Source organism: Ovis canadensis, chromosome 3 (assembly GCF_042477335.2).
Source record: "Ovis canadensis isolate MfBH-ARS-UI-01 breed Bighorn chromosome 3, ARS-UI_OviCan_v2, whole genome shotgun sequence".
NCBI lineage: Eukaryota > Metazoa > Chordata > Mammalia > Artiodactyla > Bovidae > Ovis > Ovis canadensis.
In genome coordinates, this window is record NC_091247.1 from 214633005 (window position 1) to 214654588 (window position 21584).

Below are 21584 nucleotides of genomic sequence, written 5' to 3' on the forward strand. Positions count from 1 at the left end.
GGCAGGTTAAACAGGGAGTGGATGGAGCATGAGAGGGAGACCAGAGAAAAAAACTTGTGATCATGATTTCATCCTTCAGGGACCCTATTTTGGATAGAGAAAAGGTAATCCAATAGGAAAAAAGACCTGCACACAATAAAGAACAACTTTTAAAATCATTTTCCTGGTTTCTGAGTGGGCTCATAAGTATTTATGTACATGGTGGAATTTGTTCTGGTGAAGGATTCTGATTGTATAAGTTTGTGAACTTTGAAGCCTCAAAAAGAATAATGTAACAGAATAAAAATATACTATAGAGAGCAGGCAGAGAAGGCAATGGCAACCCACTCCAGTGTTCTTGCCTGAAGAATCCCAGGGACGGCGGAGCCCAGTGGGCTGCAGTCTATGGGGTCGCAGAGAGTCGAACATGACTGAAGCGACTTAGCAGCAGCAGCAGCAGCAGCATAAAGAGCAGGAGAGAACAGAAAAGGCACTGCAGAAATTAAAGAACTGAAGGGTTAGCTTGACCACTCATACAAGAAGGAATGATGAGAGACAGGATGATCTGCTTGCCTTTTATTATTTATCCATTTACATCTCCCCAGAGAGGCCCAGGTCAGGACTCCTAATCTATTCCGGCTGGGAGTTTGGTCACAGGCTACACATTCTAGATAAACCATTTTTATTTGACTGGTTGTTGTTGTTGTTGTTGCTCAGCCACTCAGTCATGTCTGACTCTTTGCTACCCCATGGACTGAAGAATGACAGGCTTCCCTCTCCTTCACTATCTCCCTGAGTTTGCTCAAACTCATGTCCATTGAGTCAGTGATGCCATCTAACCATTTCATCTTCTGTCATCCCCTTCTCCACCAGCCTCCAATCTTTCCCAGCATCAGGGTCTTTTCCAGTGAATCAGTTCTTCATATCAGGTGGCCACAGTTTTGGAGCTTCAGCTTCAGCATCAGTCCTCTCAGTGACTATTTAGGGTTGTATTTCCTTTAGGATTGAGTAGTTTGATCTCTTTGCAGTCCAAGGGACTCTCAAGAGTCTTCTCCAACACTACAGTTCAGTACCATCAGTTTTTCAGTGTTCAACCGTCTTTATGGTCCAACTCCCACATCCATACATAACTACTGAAAAAACCATTGCTTTGACTAGATGGACATTTGTCTCAAAGTAATGCCTCTGTTTTTAAAATATTGTCTAGGTTTGTCATAGCTTTTCTTCCAAGGAGCAAGCATCTTTTAATTTCATGACTGCAGTCACTGTCGACAATGATTTTGGAGCCCAAGAAAATAAAGTCTGTCACAGTTTCCATTTATCCCCCATCTGTTTGCCATGAAGCGATGAGACAAGATGCCATGATCTTAGTTTTTTGAATGCTGAGTTTCAAGGCAGCTTTTTTACTCTCCTCTTTCACTTTCATCAAGAGATCCTCTTCACTTTCTGCCATTTAGGGTGATGTCATCTGCATATCTGAGATTGTTGAGTGTTGTCATATTAATTCCACGAGATTAAAAATTTAGAAAGAAAAAGAGAGAAGTATTTCTTGTATTCTGTTTTATATACCCCGATAAAAGTTAAATATTTAAATATGTGCTGGATAATCAAGAAAGTCTTAGGATATATTAGGATAGAGACTTCTGAGATATATTATTTCTTTTTTATTTTCTACTTGATTGTAAAATTTACGTGGAAGAATAAGTGTGTGAAAATTCCAAGAAAATAATGAAATAGAAGGTGGATGTGAATGAGTAAAGATACTAAATATAATAAAGATATATCCTTGTCTGGTCTCTTGCTGTGTAGACATCTTGTGTCCTTAGGCACACATAGCATCTTCCACACCACACCTGGACCTTCAGTGCTGCTCAGAGAACCTCACAGTTGCCTTCATCAGCTCCCATTGCCATTCCCCTTCCTCCCAGCTACTATAAAACCTGTTCCACCTTCTTCAAAAATTACATTTGTCCTCTTGCTCCAAATAAGCCCCTAAACACATGTCTATATCAATGAAATCATTAAATATAAACTACATAATCTCTTATCATAAAACACACAAATTCATGTTTTATTACCTCCACCTTTGACTTGCCAGTGCATGGCTAAGTGTTCCTCTGAAGTTTGCATTTGTACAGATATCTTAAAGGAAGAATCGGGGAGAGAGACTGTTCTAGTAACAGTGAAAGAATGTATGACTCGGAGCATTTCATTCACAGTTCTCTAGTTCTACCATCAAAGAACTATGAACATTTATGTCTAAATTTGCAAAGGAACTTGAAATCTGCCACAAATCCATAAGAATCTCTGACTTGTTAAATGATAACCCTTTAGGGATCATCTCTATATATGTAAATGATATCTTTCTACAGTAAGAGTGACCTCCACTCCTACTAGTCTAGTGCAAAATAATGTCTCACATTGTTTGTACAGAAACAACTCCACCCAGGAAAGTATATCCTCATTTTTGTCCTTCCTTCTCATAGCCTCCCTGTGCAAAGAGAATGTGTATGTGGCAGTTAGCAAATGTTACACTCTTTAAAAAGTGAGTTATGAAAAAAAAAATATGAGGATTTATTTTAATTGGGAGAATAAATAAAGCTATTTTAGAGTCAGGTAAGTCCACTGGAGAAGAAAGAATAGCAGAGACTTATAAGAGGGAAGTAAATGAAGCTCATCAGTCACAGCCACAGTGCACTCAGGGAGGATGGGTAGGCGTCTCAGTCCTCTCTAGCCCACCTATCTCCCATTGCCCTGCTGATCAGACACCAGCTTTCTTGGAACTTTCCATTTTCTCAGCCGGTGGACAAAGAACTGACCATACCTGAGCAGACGACGCCTGCATCTTCTTCATGAATGCAGTTGTGTTGCCGCCATCCCCAGGAAAGGCACCTCCACACTTGGGACTCCTCTCCTCTGCAGCTCACTTCATCCAGCCAGATGGGCCCTGATCCCTTCCCGAAGTAAGAAGAAACAGTGGCATTGAGGGCTTCTCCACAGCCCAGCTGCCTGCACACCACGCGGGCATCGTCAAGGTCCCAGCCATCATCACAGATGGTGCCCCAGGAGCCCTGGTCAAGGATCTCCACTCTTCCGGAGCAGCGACCACCTCCATCCACCAGGCGGATCTGTCTGCTGTCTGAGCAGAGAGAAATGGGACATGAGGTGATGACACCAGGGGTTGAGAAGACTCTTCTGTCCTGTGGGACCCCCACCTGAGCAGTAGGGGGCGCTCTCCTCTGAGGCTGCCGACCCTGCTGGTTCAGACACGGAGTCATTGCACGGGGGCAGCAGCTGGGGCTGGTTTTTTATACCAGTGGCAAGAGAATAATAAGGTTGAAAAATAGGAAGAAAATAAAACAGGAAATATTAAGTTGAAAACACTCTAGTGAGTAGTCTGAGACAGCAGGTAGTACAAGGTCCTATCAGAGTTAACATTCTGATCTGTAGAGTTCTGCACAGCATCAGAGAAAGATTTACAGGAAATGTTAGTCTGTCTACCCAGAGCAGTTAAATGAGTTCAGAGTCACAGGAATGAGTTGGCAGCTGGATGGATTCCTTTCAAAGCACACACATTTTGACGTAGTTGACCTGAGTTAAAGGGGTTGATTAAAGGGAATGGAGTCAGGAACTGGCCTTATCAGATGCCTTAGGTAGCAGCCATGAATTCTCTACCATTAGACTACTTCCCCCTAGTACAGTCATTCAAAACTGAAAAATAAATGGATTCTGTGATATCTTGGTTTACCCCCAGAATATTTCATTTGCAGTTCTAAGCTTCAGACTTCAGATCTGGATACTTACTTTCAAACAATGTGATCTCTTTGAGTACACTGGACAGCTTCGCATGAGAGATGATGTCAGGGAACATCGACACTGGACAGATTCCACTGGGAATCATAGAATGTTGCTTCTTCTCCCCCAAAAATATAATCCCTCCTTGGACTTTGTGTCAAGAATCTCTGTTATTCAAATTTTGGAGTTATGTGATCTTTAGGGGGAAATAGTGTGTATGTTTGCTTAGTCACTTCAGTCATGTTCAACTCTTTAAGACCCTATGAACTGTAGCCCACCAGGGGATTCTCCAGGCAAGAATTCTGCAGTGGGTGGCCATGCCCTCCTCCAGGGGGTCTTCCTGACCCAGCGATCTAACCAGTGTCTCCTGCATTGCAGGTGGATTCTTTACAGCTGAGCCACCAGCAAAACCTTCTAGCTCCATCACAGAGCAGAAATAGGTCACATTGCTGCAACCCTTGAACAAATAGCATTAACAGGCTCACTGTATTCTCCTCTCCTTTTAAACATAAAGTGCTGTAAAGAAAGGTTAAAGAATGTCTATCAGTGTTGCACTTTAAGTAAATGATGAAGTAGAGAATTAAACCTAAAATTTTCCACATCCACAGAGAATGGAGGAGTTTACAGCAGGCCAATGTGTTTTGCTGGGTCTTGCTGGATACAACTTAAAAAGCTGGAAAATGTTTTTTAAGAAACAGTAAAAGTATTCAACATTTGTTGACACAACATGGACTGCTACTGTTGCTAAGTCACTTCAGTCATGTCCGACTCTGTGTGACCCCATAGACGGCAGCGTACCAGGCTCCCCCGTCCCTGGGATTCTCCAGGCAAGAACACTGGAGTGGGTTGCCATTGCCTTCTCCAATGCGTGAAAGTGAAATCACTCGGTCGTATCCGACCCTGAGCGACCCCATGGACTGCAGCCTTCCAGGCTCCTCCGTCCATGGGATTTTCCAGGCAAGAGTACTGGAGTTGGGTGCCATTGCCTTCTCCGACAACATGGACTAAATATGCTAAAATTCTAAAGAGTGGAGGTTATTTCAATGTTAGCCAAGGATCTATAGCTTCTTTTTCTCTGGGAATTTGCTGATTCTTTGCATAATTTAATGATTCAGAATCTGGGCTTGGGCAAGCAGAGGACTATTGTTGTGACAGGAAGCCAGCATAATTTGGGGGTTACCTGGTGCTGGAGTGAAAAATTAGAGTGTTGAGAGCCTCTCTCACACAGCACGTTTTCTCCTCAAATATCTGCCCAGTATATAAGCTGTGAAGGGCAGGAGGCTAAAGAACTACCTAAAAAGACTTAGAGAGTGGAGTCTTTCTCATTCTCTTGGGTACTGAGCTACCAAAGAATCCAGGCTCTGAACTGAAATCTCTGAAAGCCCCTGTCATTGGGGCAGAAATATCAGAGGTGGACTGAGTGCAACTAAAGCTGCAACCCACACTTATTACAGCTCAGTTTTAGGTTATATTTGGATGTTTGAGTGATATACACCCCAACCCCCTATCTGCCTAGCAAAACAAATGATAAATCCTTTCAGGTATTAGAAAATGTATCAGGAGTATCTTACTTTTTCATATATAATTTATAGCATTCAATAAGAAATGACATGACACTTGACAAGTTAGGATAACATGCCAAAAGACCAAAGTGAAAAAAAAGAGATGAGAGAATGCAGAGACACACATGATAGAAATGCATAAGGATTTTAACTACGACCAATGTGTTTAGGGGGAAAGAGAGAAGGGGAGAATATATAGGAAAAAGATGAAAAAATTAACAAATAATCATAATCAAATAAATAAGAGCAATGGAACCATTGCCGACCTAAAATAAAATATTTACGATTAAAAGTCAATGAATAAGTCAAACAAATGTTAGATAGAACTTAGCATACAGTGATTTCGATGAGTCATAAAGATGAGAGATGAGAAGGAAAAGAAAGAGTAGAAGAGGGAGAAGAGATACAGAGACAGAGAGGCAGAACTACAGAAGTCATATCTGAAGATATAATGATAGAGAATTTTTTTAAAGTATAAATGGAAGAGTTTTCATACTCTCCCTAGTGAAGCTATTGAAAATCAAAAGGAAAAAGGAAAATCTGATATAGCAACAGATTTATTTAATACTAAAGGAAGAAAAAGAAAAGAGAGAAAAAGGAACATAAAGCATGTGGATCTATTAAAAGCAAATGGCAGATACCAACACATCAATATCAGTAATTGCATTTACAGTAAATGGATTAAGATAAAACAAAACTGACACAAATGTTACTTGCAAAATGATCACCGTATAGTATGAAAACAAAGAAAGGTTGAAAGTAAAATAATGGAAAAAATGTACTAACTCTAAGAAAACTGGAGTAGCTTTATCAATGTCCCAGAAAGTAGACTTTAAGAAAAGATACACTAATTGACAGTAGTGCTGAGAGAGGGCATCAGAAGGCAGACAGACTGAAACCACAGTCACAGAAAACTAGCCAACCTGATCACATGGACCACAGCCTTGTCTAACTCAATGAAACTAAGCCATGCCGTGTAGGGCCAACCAAGATGGACATGTCATGGTGGAGAGTTCTGACAAAATGTGGTCCACTGGAGAAGGGAATGGCAAACCACTGCAGTATTCTTGCCTTGAGAACCCCATGAACAGTATGAGAAGGCAAAAATGTAGGACACTGAAAGATGAACTCCCCAGGTCAGTTGGTGCCCAAGATGCTACTGGAGATCAGTGGAGAAATAACTCCAGAAAGAATGAAGGTAGGGAACCAAGGCAAAAACAATACCCAGTTGTGGATATGACTGGTGATAGAAGCAAGGTCTGATGCTGTAAAGAGCAATATTGCATAGGACTCTGGAATGTTAGGTCCGTGAATCAAGGCATATTGGAAGTGGTCAAACAAGAGATGGCAAGAGGGAACGTCGACATTCTAGGAATCAGCACACTAAAATGGACTGGAATGGGTGAATTTAACTCAGATGACCACTATATCTACTACTATGGGCAGGAATCCCTTTGAAGAAATGGAGTAACCATCATAGTCAACAAAAGAGTCTGAAATGCAGTACTTGGATGCAATCTCAAAAACAATAGAATGATCTCTGTTCATTTCCAAGCCAAACCATTCAATATCACGGCAATCCAAGTCTATGCCCCAACCAGTAATGCTGAAGAAGCTGAAATTGAACGGTTCTATGAAAACCTACATGACCTTTTAGAACTAACACCCAAAAAAATGTCTTTACATTACAGGGACTGGAATGCAAAAGTACGAAGTCAAGAAACACCTGGAGTAACAGGCAAATTTGACCTTGGAGTACAGAATGAAGCAGAGCAAAGGCTAATAGAGTTTTGCCAAGAGAACACACAGATCATAGCAAACACCCTCTTCCAACGACACAAGAGAAGACTCTACACATGGACATCACCAGATGGCCAACACCAAAATCAGATAGCTTATATTCTTTGGAGTCAAAGATGGAGAAGCTCTATACCGTCAGCAAAAACAAGACCAGGGGCTGACTGTGGCTCAGATCATGAACTCCTTAATGCCAAATTCGGAATAAAGTGGGGAAAACCAATAGATCATTCAGGTATGACCTAAGTCAAATCCCTTATGACTATACAGTGGAAGTGAGGAATAGATTTAAGGGACTAGATCTGATAGAGTGCCTGATGAACTATACACGAAGGTTCATGACATTATACAGGAGACAGGAATCAAGAGCATCCTCAAGAAAAAGAAATGCAAAAAAGCAACATGTCTGTCTGAGGAGGCCTTACAAATGGGTGTGAAAAGAAGAGAAGCTAAAAGCAAAGGAGAAAAGGAAAGATATACCCATTTGACTACAGAGTTCAAAGAATATCAAGGAGAGATAAGAAAGCCTTCCTCAGCAATCAGTGCAAAGAAATAGAGGAAAACAATAGAATGGGAAAGACTAGAGATCTCTTCAAGAAAATTAGAGAAACCAAGGGAACATTTCATGCAAAGATGGGCTTGATAAAGGACAGAAATGATCTGGACCTAACAGAAGCAGAAGATATTAAGAAGAGGTGGCAAGAATACACAGAAGAACTGGGCAAAAAAGATCTTCATGACCCAGACAATCACAATAGTTCGATCACTCACCTAGAGCCAGACATCCTGAAATGTGAAATCAAGTGAGCCTTAGGAAGCATCACTATGAACAAAGCTAGTGGAGGTGATGGAATTCCAGTTGACCTATTTCAAATCCTAAAAGATGATGCTGTGAAAGTGCTGCAAGAAATATGCCAGCAAATTTCAGAAAACTCCACAGTGGCCACAGGACTGGAAAAGGTCACTTTTCATTCCAATCCCAAAGAAAAGCAATGCCAAAGAATGCTCAAACTACCACACAATTGCACTCATCTCATACACAAGTAAAGTATTGCTCAAAACTCAGCAAGCAGGCTTCAGAAATACGTGAACTGTAAAATTCCAGATGTTCAAGCTGGATTTAGAAAAGGCAGAGGAACCAGAGATCCAATTGCCAACATCCGCTGGATCATCGAAAAAGCAAGAGAGTTCCAGAAAAACATCTATTTCTGCTTTATTGCCTATGCCAAAGCCTTTGACTGTGTGGATCACAATAAACTGTGGAAAATTCTGAGAGAGATGGGAATACCAGACCACCAGACCTGCCTCTTGAGAAACCTGTGTGCAAGTCAGGGAGCAACAGTCAGAACTGGACATGGAAAAACAGACTGGTTCCAAATTAGAAAAGGAGTACATTAAGGTTGTATATTGTTACCCTGCTTATATAACTTATATACAGAGTACATTATAAGAAACTCTGGGCTGGATGAAGCACAAGCAGGAATCAAGATTGCTGGGAGACATATCAATAACCTCAGATATGTAGATGACATCACCCTTATGGCAGAAAGTGAAGAAGAACTAAAGAGCATCTTGATGAAAGTGAAAGAGGAGAGTGAAAAAGTTGGCTTAAAGCTCAGCATTCTGAAAACTAAGATCATGGCATCTGGTTCCATCACTTCATGGCAAATAGATGGGGAAACAGTTGAAACAGTGGCTGACTTTATTTTGGGGGGATCCAATCACCACAGATGGTGACTGAAGCCAAGAAATTAAAAGACACTTGCTCCTTGGAAGGAAAGTTATGACCAACCTAGATAGCATATTGAAAAGCAGAGACATTACTTTGCCAACTACGGTCTGTCTAGTCAAGGCTATGGTTTTTCCAGTAGTCATACGTGGATGTGAGCGTTGGACTGTGAAGAAAGCTGAGTAATGGAGAATTGATGCTTTTGAACTGTGGTGTTGGAGAAGACTCTTGAGAGTCCCTTGGACTGCAAGGAGATCCAACCAGTCCATCATAAAGGAGATCAGTCCTTTGTGTTCACTGGAAGGACTAATGCTGAAGCTGAAACTCCAGTATTTTAGCCACCTGATGTGAAGAGCTGACTCATTTCAAAAGACCCCTATGCTGGGAAAGATTGGGGGCAGAAGTAGAAGGGGAGACAGAGGATGAGATTGCTGGATGGCATCACTGATTCAATGGATGTGAGTCTGAGTGAACTCCGGGAGTTGGTGATGGACAGGGAGGCCTGGCGTGCTGCAGTCCATGGGGTCACAAAGAGCCGGACATGACTGAGTGGCTGAACTGAACTGAAAATAACACTAATTGAATTAAGGAGGGAATTTTCATGATTATAATAAGATGCACCCTTAATAAAGATTTAGACATCAAAATTCAAGAAAGGTAACAGAACATAGCTTTGAAATATACTTGACAGAATGAAAAGAAGAAATAGGCAGAATCACAATCAAAATGGGGGATTTTTACTGTATCTTTTTCAATAGCATACAGAGCAGACATACAAAAAACAAAGGATACAGTAGATGTACAACAACATAGTCAGCACATTTAACTAAGTAACACATAGAGCAATGCACCCAACAACGCAAGAGTTCACATTACTGTAAATGCACTAGGAACGTTTACCAAAACGACCACATAACGGGACAAAATCTTTCACTCTTTGAATTCATAGAGTATTTACTCTGACCACAGTGGAATAAAATTAAGAATTAAAAGGAAAATATTGTTAGCCATCCCTACTTTGGGAAATTCAGCAACACTCTTCCAAAAAACACCTGAGTCTGGGAAAAAATTTAAAATTAACCAAATATTGTGAAATAATGATAATAAAGATATAATCATAATGGTAATAAACACAAAATAATGATATTATCATAAATTCTTCTAATGGAACTCAAGTAGTGCCTAAGGAAAATTTATACCCTAGATTTAGAGAAGAGGAAAGACGGAAGGGGAAAAAATATAAGCTTCCAAGTAAGAAACTAGGAGATGAGAAAGCCCAAAGAATATAGAACATTGGGGTTAATTTAAAAAGGAACAAAAATGAATGGAAAACAAGGTAGGCATAAGATAGAAAACATAGAAGAAACCCCTTTAAACGTGGCTCATTGAAAATTGAGGAACACTGACTAATACTAATGAAGAGCAGAGAGTAAATGAAGTTAACAACACCAAGAACGAAAAGGGACATCACTGTGAATCATACAGACTTTTTGGTCATAGTTTTTGTGTTGTTGTTTATTTTTTGGCCGTGCTGTGGCCCGTGGGATCTTAGTTCCCAGGTCAGGGATTGAACCTGGACCCATGGCAGTGAAAATCCAGAGATTTAGCCCCTGGATTGCATAGCTTTATTAATACAATTTATACATTTAATGTGGATAAGTACACAGAAAGTGTCAATTTCTCCACAGCCTTGTCAACACTTGAGTGTCTTTTTAAAAAAACAGTCATTTTGACATGTGTGAGATGATATCTCTTTCTGGTTTTGATTTACATTTTCCTGATGATTGACAATGTCAAGCATTTTTCATATACCCATTGGCCATTTGTATGTCTTCTTTAGAGAAATGTCTATTCAAGGCCTTGGCCAATTTTTTAATTGAGTTATTAGGTTTTGGATTTTTTTTTCTTGAGTTGCAGGAGTTCCTTATTTGTTTGGAAATTAACACCTTATATAGTTTGTGCTAGCTTGCTTTTTCACTCTGTTGATGTTTCCTTTGGCTTGAAGAAGCCTTTTAGTTTGATATATTCCCCCTTGTCTATTTTTGCTTTGTTGCCTGTACTTTTGACATCCTATCCATGAAATCATGAAGCAATGTGTTTTTATTTTGTGATGAAGCCTTCACATATCTAAAATATAATTTTTACCTGGAGATGATGTTACACAATCACACACAGTAAAATAAATTCAGATAAATAAATGAAATCAAAATTAGGTTTTGAATATTCTTTAGTGGAACTTTAAACTTATTTGCAGAAAATAAAACTTGATTCAATGTTATTTTGAGATTAAGAATTGTATATGAAACATTTCATTAAAGGCAGAAGTCAAAAAAGTAAACTATTATAGATTTGATAACATAACCCCCTCCATTCACATATATAACCTTAAACATATATGCAAAAAATAGAGGAAATATTTACAAAAATATTTAAGAAAGAGTAAGTGATGTTTGTTTATAAGACTGTAAAGAAAGATGAGCACCAAAGAATTGATGCTTTTGAACTGTGGTGTTGGAGTAGACTCTTGAGAGTCCCTTGGACTGCAAGGAGATCCAACCAGTCCATCATAAAGGAGATCAGTCCTGAGTGTTCATTGCAAGGACTGATGTTGAAGCTGACACAACTGAGCAACTGAACTGAAGTGATGTTTGTTTATAGAGAGTTCCCATAAATAAATAAAAATTTTTAAAACATTCTAGAGAAAAAATATTGTCATGAAAGATATCTTAAAACTGTAATATAGGAAAAAAGACAATATTTTTGTATATAGTGTTTGTGAAAGTCACTCAGTCGTGTACAACTCTTAACGACCCCACAGTCCATGGAATTCTCCAGGCCAGAAAACTGGAGTGGGTAGCCTTTCCCTTCTCCAGGGGTCTTCATAAGCCAGGGATCACACCTAGGTCTCCCACAGGCAGCAGGCAGATTCTTTATCTGCTGAGTCATCAAGGAAGCCCAAGAATACTGCAGTGAGTAGCCTCTCCATTCTCCAGTGTATCTTTCCGACCCAGGAATCAAACCAGAGTCTCCTGCATTGTAGGCAGATTCTTTACCAGCTTAGCTGCCAGGGAAGCCCTAATGTGGATTAAAAAAAAAAAATGATACATGTTCTTATGTCAAGCCTATGAAGAGAATAATACTCTCTTTTAAAATTAATTATTTATTTGGTTGTGCTGGGTCTTAGTTGCAGTATGCAAATTCTTACCTGTGGGATCATAAGAAAAAAAATTGTAACTACATGTGGTGATGGATATTACTGTATGTGCGGTGATGTACAAAAATATAAACACTATGTTTTACACTTAGAACTAATATAATGTTACAAGAATTCCATCTCAATTAAATATTTTAACAAGTAAGATTGGAATATGTGGATAAACTTAGTTCCATCCTTACCTGATTTAGGCTTCTCTGGTGGCTCAGACAGTAAAGAATCTGACTGCAGTGTGGGACACTCAATTGCGACACCTAGGTTAGGATGATCCCCTGGAGAAGGGAATGGAAACCCATTCCAGTGTTCTTGCCTGGAGAATTCCATGGACAGAGGAGCCTGGCAGACTATAGTCCATGCAGACACAAAGCTTCGGACATGACTGAGCAACTAACATTTTCACTTAATGTCATTTTGTGGACCCAAATTAAACTCATCACTTAGATTTTAAAACACCAAATCTCACTGCATCCTACAGGGTTGGGACAGACACACAGAAACAGACAGTAAATCACCTGCACACGAGATATAGGCTTCCTCCTTTGGAGAGCATGAAGTGTAATTCCAAGGGTCGGAAGGACACTGCCAGAGAAAGGTGTCAGTTTTCCGACACCGGATTCCATCCACCCACTGGGGTCTAGAACCTTCCCTGAGACCAACAGAAGAGTTGAGGGTTCCACTGTCCCCACAGCCAAGCTGTCTGCAGATCACGGACACAGTGATGTCTTCCATGGGGCTGCAGCAGACACTGCCCCAAGTCCCGTTGTAGAAAACTTCCAGCCACCCAGCACACTGCTGGTCCTCGCTCACCATCCTGAGGGCCAGGAACTCTAAGATTGAAAAGGGAGGAGACAGGACACAGTAAAAACTTTGTAGGATGTTCTAGGTTTTCCTTTCTTCTGGAAATGGTGAACATTCATCTCTGAATGTTCAAGAGATACCCACTAGATGACAAGATTGACATCGCCTACCTTTTAACTGACTTTGTCCATTTGTGTCTGTCCTTCTATTTCTGCCACAATGGTGTAGTGGATATGAACTAAGAGGAAGACCAAACTGTGGGTACTAGTCAGGGAGAGGCAGCTGAATTCTGCTTCCTAACAAAATCTTTGAAGAGTATGTTAAGGGATGTGATGTGGATATTCGGGAGATAGGCAAAATAATTAACCCCAAAATGTCCACATCCCAATCTCTGCAACCTGTGAATATGTTACAACACCTGACAAAAGGGATTTACAGGTATGATTAAGATAAGGACATTGGGATGGTGAGATTAAGCTAGAATATTGTATTAAAAATGTGAGCCCAGTCTAAGCACATCTTTAGATGAACTATCCTTAAACATGGAATATGTTTCTTAGCTCTGCCTGGAGAGAGAGATGTGACTCTGGATAACATCTGGAGGCCTGCAGCATTGCTGGTCTGATAATGGATGAAGGGGGCTGTGAACCAAGGGATGTAGGCGGTTTCTAGAAGCTTGAGAATTCCATGGACAGGGGGGCAGATTAGGATACAGTCCATGGGATCCCAAAGAGTCAGACACAACTGTGTGACTTTTTTTTTTATCTAGAAGATTGAAAGGACAAGAAATAGATTCTCCCCAGAGCCGCAGAAGTGATGCAGCCCTGCTGAAGGCTTGATCCAGGCCCAGTGAGATCCCTGCTGGACATCTAAGCTACAGAAGTTTAAGGAAACAAATATATGTTGTCTTAAACCACTAATTGGTAGACTGTTACTGAAGCAAACGGAAACTAATACCGTGGGTTTAAATTTTTTGTATGTAACTGGAGAGAGAGCCCTGCTTTCAAGAAAACCTGTAAAAAACGGTTCTGCCAGGAAACACTGCTGAGAAGAAAGAACCAGATCCTCAGCTGCTGCAGGAGGAAGTGAAAGCACCTCGTTTTATGTCTGCTGGAAAGACAGGCTTCATGGGAGGAAGCCTTTTCAGCATCTCTCCCTCAGGGCTCAGACCCCCGTCCTCCAGGGCCCCACCCCTCCCTCAGTCTGTGCACAGTGTGCAGCGCAGACCTGAGCAGATGACCCCCGCGTCCTGCTTGTGTCTGCAGTCGTGTCGCCCCCAGCCTCGGGAAGGGCATCTCCACACATGGGACTCCTTTCCTGTGCAGTTCAGGTCGTCCAGCCAGATGGGCCCTGATCCCGCCCCGAAGTGAGCAGACCCCGTGGCATTGAGGGCTTCTCCACAGCCCAGCTGCCTGCACACCACGCGGGCATCTTCCAGGTCCCAGCCGTCATCACAGATGGTGCCCCAGGAGCCCTGGTCAAGGATCTCCACTCTCCCGGCGCAGGGACCGCCGCCGTCCACCAGGCGGAGCTGCTTGCTGTCTGAGGAGAGAGAAATGGGACAATGGGGCGTCGACCTGGGGAATGAGAAGGGTCTTCTGTCCTGTGGGACCCTCACCTGAGCAGTAGGGGGCGCTCTCCTCTGAGGCCGCAGAGCCTGCTGGTTCGGACAGCGAGTCGTTGCACTGGGGCAGCACCTGGGTCTGGTTTCCTGAAAAACAACAATGATCAGAAGTCTGGTAGGGTTGAAGAACAGGAAACTGAATTAGTTAAAACTGAATTAATAATGACCTAGTGATGGCGCCCAAGATGAAAGCTGTTTACTTCAGTTTACTTCAGTTCTGGTGCTCAGTCGTGTCTGACTCTTTGGGACCCAATGAACCGCAGCACACAAGGCCTCCCTGTCATCACCAACTCCCTGAGTCCACCCAAACCCATGTCCATCGAGTCACTGATACCATCCAACCATCTCATCCTCTGTCCTCCCCTTCTTCTCCTGCCCGCAATCATTCCTAGCATCAGGGTCTTTTCAAATGAGTCAGCTCTTTGCATCAGCTGACCAAAGTATTGGAGTTTCAGCTTCATCAGTCCTTCCAGTGAACACCCAGGACTGATCTCCTTTAGGATGGACTGGTTGGATCTCCTTGCAGTCTGAGTTCTGGTTACATTGTTGTATAGAAGATTTTCCCCCAAAATTTAGCTCAGTTCAGTTCAGTTGCTCAGTCAGGTCCAACTCTTTGTGTCCATTTATTGCAGCTCACCAGGCTTCCCTATGCATCACCGATTCCCAGAGCTTGCTCAAACTCATCTCCATCAAGTCGGTGATGCCATCTAACCATCTCATCCTCTGTCATCCCTTTCTTCTCCCACCCTCAATCTTACAGCATCAGGGTCTTTTCCAAGTCAGTTATTCTCATCAGGTGGCCAAAGTATTGGAGCTTCAGCTTCAGAATCAGTCCTTCCAATGAATATTCATTACTGATTTCCATCAGGATCCACTGGTTGGATCTCCTTGCTGTCCAGGGGACTCTGAACAGTCTTCTCCAACACCACAGTTCAAAAGCATCAATTCTTTGGCACTCAGCCTTCTTTATGGTCCAACTCTTACATCCATACATGACTATTGGAAAAGCCATAGATTTGACTAAAAGGACAATTGTCAGCAAGGTAATGTCTCTGCTTTTTAATGTGCTGTCTAGGTTTGTCATAGCTTTTCTTCCAAGGAGCAGATGTCTTTTAATTTCATGGCTGCAGTCACCATCTACAGTGATTTTGGAGCCCAAGAAAATAGTCTGTCACTGTTTCCATTGTTTCCCCATCTATTTGCCATGAAGTAATGGGACTGAATGCCTTGATCTTCGTTTTTTGAACGTTGAGTTTTAAGTCAGCTTTTTCACTCTATTCTTTCACTTTCATCAAGAGGCTCTTCAGCTCCTCTTTGCTTTCTGCCATGAAGGTGGTGTCATCAGCATATCTGAGGTTATTGATATTTTTCCCAGAAATCTTGATGCCAGCTCACGCTTCATCCAGCCCAGCAGTTCACATGATGTACTCTGCATATAAGTTAAACAAGCAGACTGACAACATACAGCCTTGACATACTCCTTTCCCTATTTGGAACCAGTCTGTTTTTCCATCTCCAGTTCGAACTATTGCTTCTTGATCTGCATACAGATTTCTCAAGAGGCAGGTCAGGTGGTCTGGTATTCCCATCTCTTTAAGAATTTTCCACAGTTTGTTATGATCCACACAGTCAAAGGTTTGGCATAGTCAATAAAGCAGAAGTCAATGTTTTTCTGGAACTCTCTTGTTTTTTCTGTGATTCAACAGATGTTAGCAATTTGATCAATATGAAAAGACAAAACTTTTAGCTGAAGGAAAAGAATATATACTTCATATTGCTTATATTTTGAGTCATTAATCAGAAAAAAACGGTTTGGCAGGCTTTCACTCGGGTCTTTCAGTGCTGCAATTAGCTGTCACCTGGGGCTGAAGTCATTTAAAGACTTGACTGAACTCTGGTTCTGTAAGGAAATTCCCAGAAGTGTCCTAAGGGTAAAGGAACATCATGTCTTCAACTTAATTCAGAAAGATTTTACATATTCAGAAAAAAATGGGGCAGAAGGGGAATCGAGAAGGAAAGACACTCACACACACACAGAGATTAAAGCGAAATATTGATATTGACGTTTAGAAACCCAAGTAAAGGTCATAAGGGAATTTTTATATTACTTTCTCAACATTTTAATGTCTCAAATGACATCAAAATTTAAAACATTAAAAGATGAAAACAACTCAAAGAGAATTCATTGCCAGGACACTTTCACAAAAATGCTCATAATATCAAAAATAAAATACCTAGGAGAAATCCTAGTAGAAGATGGGCAAAATCTCTGAGAAAAATTCAAGATCTAACTGAATGGAGGGATGTATTATGTCAATGATTTAGAAAACTCAACATTGTCAATGTCAATCATCCTGAAATTTCTTTGTCTCCTCTCAAATTTTTAAATCTAATTTGAATGAAAATACCCTTAAGCTTTTCTTTTGGTGAAAATGACAAGCTGATTTCTAAATTCATACAAAATATAAGCAACCAAGAATGACCATCACAGTTGGTAAGAAAAGCAACAAAGTTAGAAGAGTTAATATAAAGTAACTCTTGTAAATTAAAATTATTAAGACTTACTACAAAGTTTGAAACTCTGGGAGATAGTGAAGGACACAGAAGGCTGATGAGCTGTAGTCAATGGGGTCACAAAGAGTCAAACATGACTTAGCGATTGAACAACAACAACAACAAAGTTATAATTAAGAAAATGCAGTATTGGTGCAAGGATAGACAAATGATAACATGGAACAGAATAGAGAGTCTTAAAAAGGACAGACATACTTGCCCTTCTGCTTATAACAAAGGCGGCACTGAAGTGGGGGAAAGAGTCTTTTCAGAAAAAGATTCAGTCAGTTGGATGTCCATATGAAACCTGACCTTATCTTACACTGATATCAATCCCAGAAGGAATGCACAATTATATCCAAGAGAAAAATAATACAATTTCCATAAGACACTCATGGAGAATGTTTTTATGATCTTGTAGTAGGCAAAAATTCTTTGTTAAAAGCTATAAGAAGCATTAAATGTACAGGGAAAAGTTAGCAAGTTATGTTTCCATAAGATTAAGAAATGAGTTCATCAAAGGACACCATTTGATTAAGAAAGAGAAAATAAAAGACCAAGCATTAAACATGGAAAGTAAGTAACACATATTTGCATCCAAAGACATTGTCATGGTAAGTTGTAGTATCATATTTGTAATAGTCAAGAACTGGAAACAACTCAGATTTATACTGTCAGTAGAATTGATCAGTACATGGACGTGATCATTCAAAGGCATACTCTACAGAAATAAAACTAAATAAAGTGCTACAATATACAACATCATGAGTGAATCCCAAACATAATTTTGAGTCTAAGAAATTAGATACAAAAGCTGCAACATACTGCATCATTTTATAGAAAGTTCAAACATTGATAAAACTCTCTACGTCAGTAGAAGTTCGGTAAGTGCTTTTCCCTGTTGAGGAGAGGAGACGACAAGGACTGTGATGCTGGAGACATTCTCTTTGCTGCTCTGGCCTGGGGTTCATACTGAGGTCTGTACTTACTGCTCATACATTGTTATCTATGATGACATGTAAACAACAATGTAGCTTAAAAATATATTATTCCCCCTCACACTTCTTGCCCTGGCCTGAAAAATGAAGGAACAATGAGAAGATCCATATTTCACCACAAAATATCTGACTTTGAAGTCCGTTTTCCCTCCCTCTCTGCTCTTGCGGACATTTCACTCCAGGAGCATCCTGAGCACCAGTAGCCCTTGTCCCTTGCTCTTACCTGAGCAGATCACAGAGGCCGTGTTGCCATGGGAACAGTCAGGACCACCCAGGGCAGTCACAGGACAACTCCACAGGAAGGACTCTGCCCCCAAGCAGTGAAATCGGGCTGTTAGGATCTGATCACCTTCTTCCATAAAGTGTGGTCCTTTGGGGGTGGAGATGGCGACTCCACAGCCGAGCTGATGACAGACAACATTGGCGTTGGCCAGACTCCAGTGGGAGGCACAGAGCGCCCTCCATTGTCCAGAAATGTTCATCTCCACCTGCCCCTCACACTGAGAGGAGCCGTTTGTCATGAGCCGGACTTCTGAGTATGCTGGTAGAAGAAGACAGAGTTTCAGCAAAATCACATGACTTTCTCACCTGAGCAGGGTGGTCACAGAGGTGAAAGGCCTGACCTGCATCTCACCTGAACAGACAACCTCAGCATCTCCACTGTGGTGACAAGTGCCCCCTGGACAGGGCACTCTGGGGCAGACCCGGAGCTCAGGCTCCTCCCCCTCACAACTGAACTCTTCAGCCCAGACCCAAGCCCTGGACGCTCTGAAGAGCTCACGTCCCTGGACAGACACAGCCTTGCCGCACCCCAGCTCTGCACAGATGACCTGTGCAGTGGGGAGTGTGAAGTTCCCATCAGACACTGGGATCCAGGCTTCTCCAGAATACACTTCTACTCGCCCTGAGCAGGGTCCATCCCCTCCAGCCAGACGCACAAATCCTAAGAGGAAACAACAAAACCAGTGAGTGTTCATGGTACTAACTGGGCAACTGGAAACCGCACGTCACAGGCAGTGGAGTGAAAGTTTTTTCTTTTTAGGAGTGGAGCATGAAGAGAGTCTTTGACAGTTAGTGTCATAATTGAATTTTCATGAGCAGGTTTCTAAAGAGAAATCCAGGAGGATTACAAGGTCACTTTAGAATGGCAGAATCCCAAGAACCTTGAGACTGGTTAGAAATCTGAATTCCTTGGTCTAGGAGCCTAGAAACCACAGAGCCCAATTCAGATCATTGGAATGGCTGAATACTGGAAACACATCTTTTAGCATTGGTTGAAGAAGTGAATTTCTCATTTAGCAGCCTAGAACCTACAAATCCAAGGATAATGTATAATATGCAGGCACTTGAAAGTAGAAACATGCAGAAGAGAACTCACCCAGAGGGACATGGGCTATGAGATTAGAGACCTAGAATCCAGAAAGGCTTAGAAAGCTTTCCTGGAACTTGTGGGGCTAATATTCTGATCAATTTTCTCTCCCAGGAACTAGTCTTCAAGCGACTTAGGTGAGGGAAAGTCTTGAGGCTGGATCCATGAGGGGATGCCAACCTGTAGATGGGTGATGGCTCCAGAGAAGAAATATAGACGCTATCAATAGTTCATGTTTATGACATCTTGTCTTCTCAATGGCAAAAATTCCATGAATTCATTCAGTGACCTCAGTGGGAAAGAAGATGAGTTAAGAAAACTCAGAGAGTCATAGAGACACCCAGCCATCTCTCTAGAAATCCTAGGATTTATCAAAGAATCTGGTAGACTGTGTGTTCTCAGTGGGAGCTTACCATACAGCTGAGTTTCCAGATCATCTCCTATTAAAGGTTTTCTTCTGAAACAGGACTCATAAAAAATGCTAACTGATTTTAATACTATCATTGTACTACTTCTAACCACAGGAAAATATGCATTCTTCTCAAGCACACATGGAATATTCTCCAGGCTAGGTTACAAATAAGTCTCAACAAGTTCAAAAATATTAAAATAATTCGAAGTTTCTTTCATGACCATAATGGAATGGAACTGAAACTCAGTAGTGATAGGAAACAGGAAATTCATGAATATATAAAAATTAAACCACACACTCCTAAGATTGTTTTCTCTGTTTCTATTAAGAATGCCATTGGGATTTAGATAGGAATTGCATTAAATCTGTAGATCACTTTGACAAGTACAGGCATTTTAACAATATTACTTCTTCCAGGACAGAAGCACAGAATGACTTTCCATTGATAATAATGTCTTTAATTTCTTTCATGGATGTTTTACAATTCTAAAAGAAAATGGCATGTTGAATGTTTTACAATTCTAAAAGGAGGAAGAAGAAGGAGAAGGAGGAGGAAGTGAGCAAACAAGCCATAATTCGGAGAGTTCCAAGTTGAAAAAGCCTCAACACAGACAAAATATGTAAATATTTCTGGGAAATACTTGTTGAATAGGTTGTTAGCATATTACATCACCCTCTGCTCCTCCCATCTACCACTTAAGCTGCTATCCTTTTTCATCTCTCCCACTTCAGACAAGCAAACACAATCTTAAAAAACACAGATGAATGGAAAAGAAAATAAGAAAGGACAGCTACTGCTGTAGAAGTAGGGTGTAGGTGGGGCATATGGCAGCAAGGTGGGATCAAGGAACTTTTAAAACTAAAGGAGAGAAACCAAAATCAAAGTTCATCATTTGGTCATCAGAGGAACACATTTTGAACAGAATGAAAATAACCCAATGAAAAACCTTTACTTGATTCATCAAGTACAACACCCTGATTCTTAGATGTGTTCTCATTATTTATTTCTAAATTTCTTACTGGTAAAGGACTGCTTAGTGATGCCCAACATCCAACCAAAACACTATTAGAATTTCCAAAGGGGAAAAATGTAAACCATAACACATTTTTTTAAATAATCATTTCAATCACCTTCAAAAATTACAATTCAAATGATTGAATTGGCTGAAGAGATCTTTAAACCACTAATATCAATATGCTTAATGAATAAAAATAAACAGGGAGGAAAACTAGGAAAAATAAACAAATGAGACTTCTAAAACTGACAAAATATAGTATTGGAATGAACAATTATTTGGATTAATTACACAGGAGACTAGACACTGTAGAATAAAAAAATTGGGAGGTAAAACACAACAATAGAGACTATCAAAACTGAACCAAAGAGAGTAAAAAGGCAGAGAAATATGAATGGAAACACAGTGGCATGTAGGATAATATAAAAACAATTAAAATATGTGTATTTGGAGATTCAAAATAAGGGATGTGCAGAAAAATATTAAGAAAAGATAAATGAAATTTTTTGCAAATTTATTGAAAACTATAAATCCACTGATTCAAAAAGCTAAACAAACCCTGAACAAGGTAATGAAGTCATCTCAAAAAACATGACAATGTAAATACTGAAATTCAGTGGCAGACAAACAAACGAAAATATCTTAAGAGCAGCCAGGGAAATTTGACTCATTATATACAGCGGAACAAAAGGAAAAGTATTATTTACTGACTTTTTGCTGGAGGCAGTGAAAGTCAGA

The 21584-nt window shown here is 40.6% G+C and overlaps 1 protein-coding gene across 2 annotated transcripts in view; it reads right to left on the reverse strand.

The window, feature by feature from the left end:
• The window catches only part of LOC138437858 (antigen WC1.1), a 62277-nt gene that overhangs the window by 30825 nt on the left and 9868 nt on the right, over window positions 1-21584 (reverse strand). For both annotated transcript variants that reach the window (XM_069585830.1, XM_069585829.1), the window contains exons 3-8: window positions 18684-18992; window positions 18273-18590; window positions 14493-14585; window positions 14102-14416; window positions 12589-12903; window positions 2804-3118 (exon numbers count right to left, since the gene is read on the reverse strand). In XM_069585830.1, the coding sequence (XP_069441931.1) occupies window positions 2804-3118; window positions 12589-12903; window positions 14102-14416; window positions 14493-14585; window positions 18273-18590; window positions 18684-18992 (1665 nt within the window). The remainder of the gene's footprint in view (window positions 1-2803; window positions 3119-12588; window positions 12904-14101; window positions 14417-14492; window positions 14586-18272; window positions 18591-18683; window positions 18993-21584) is intronic.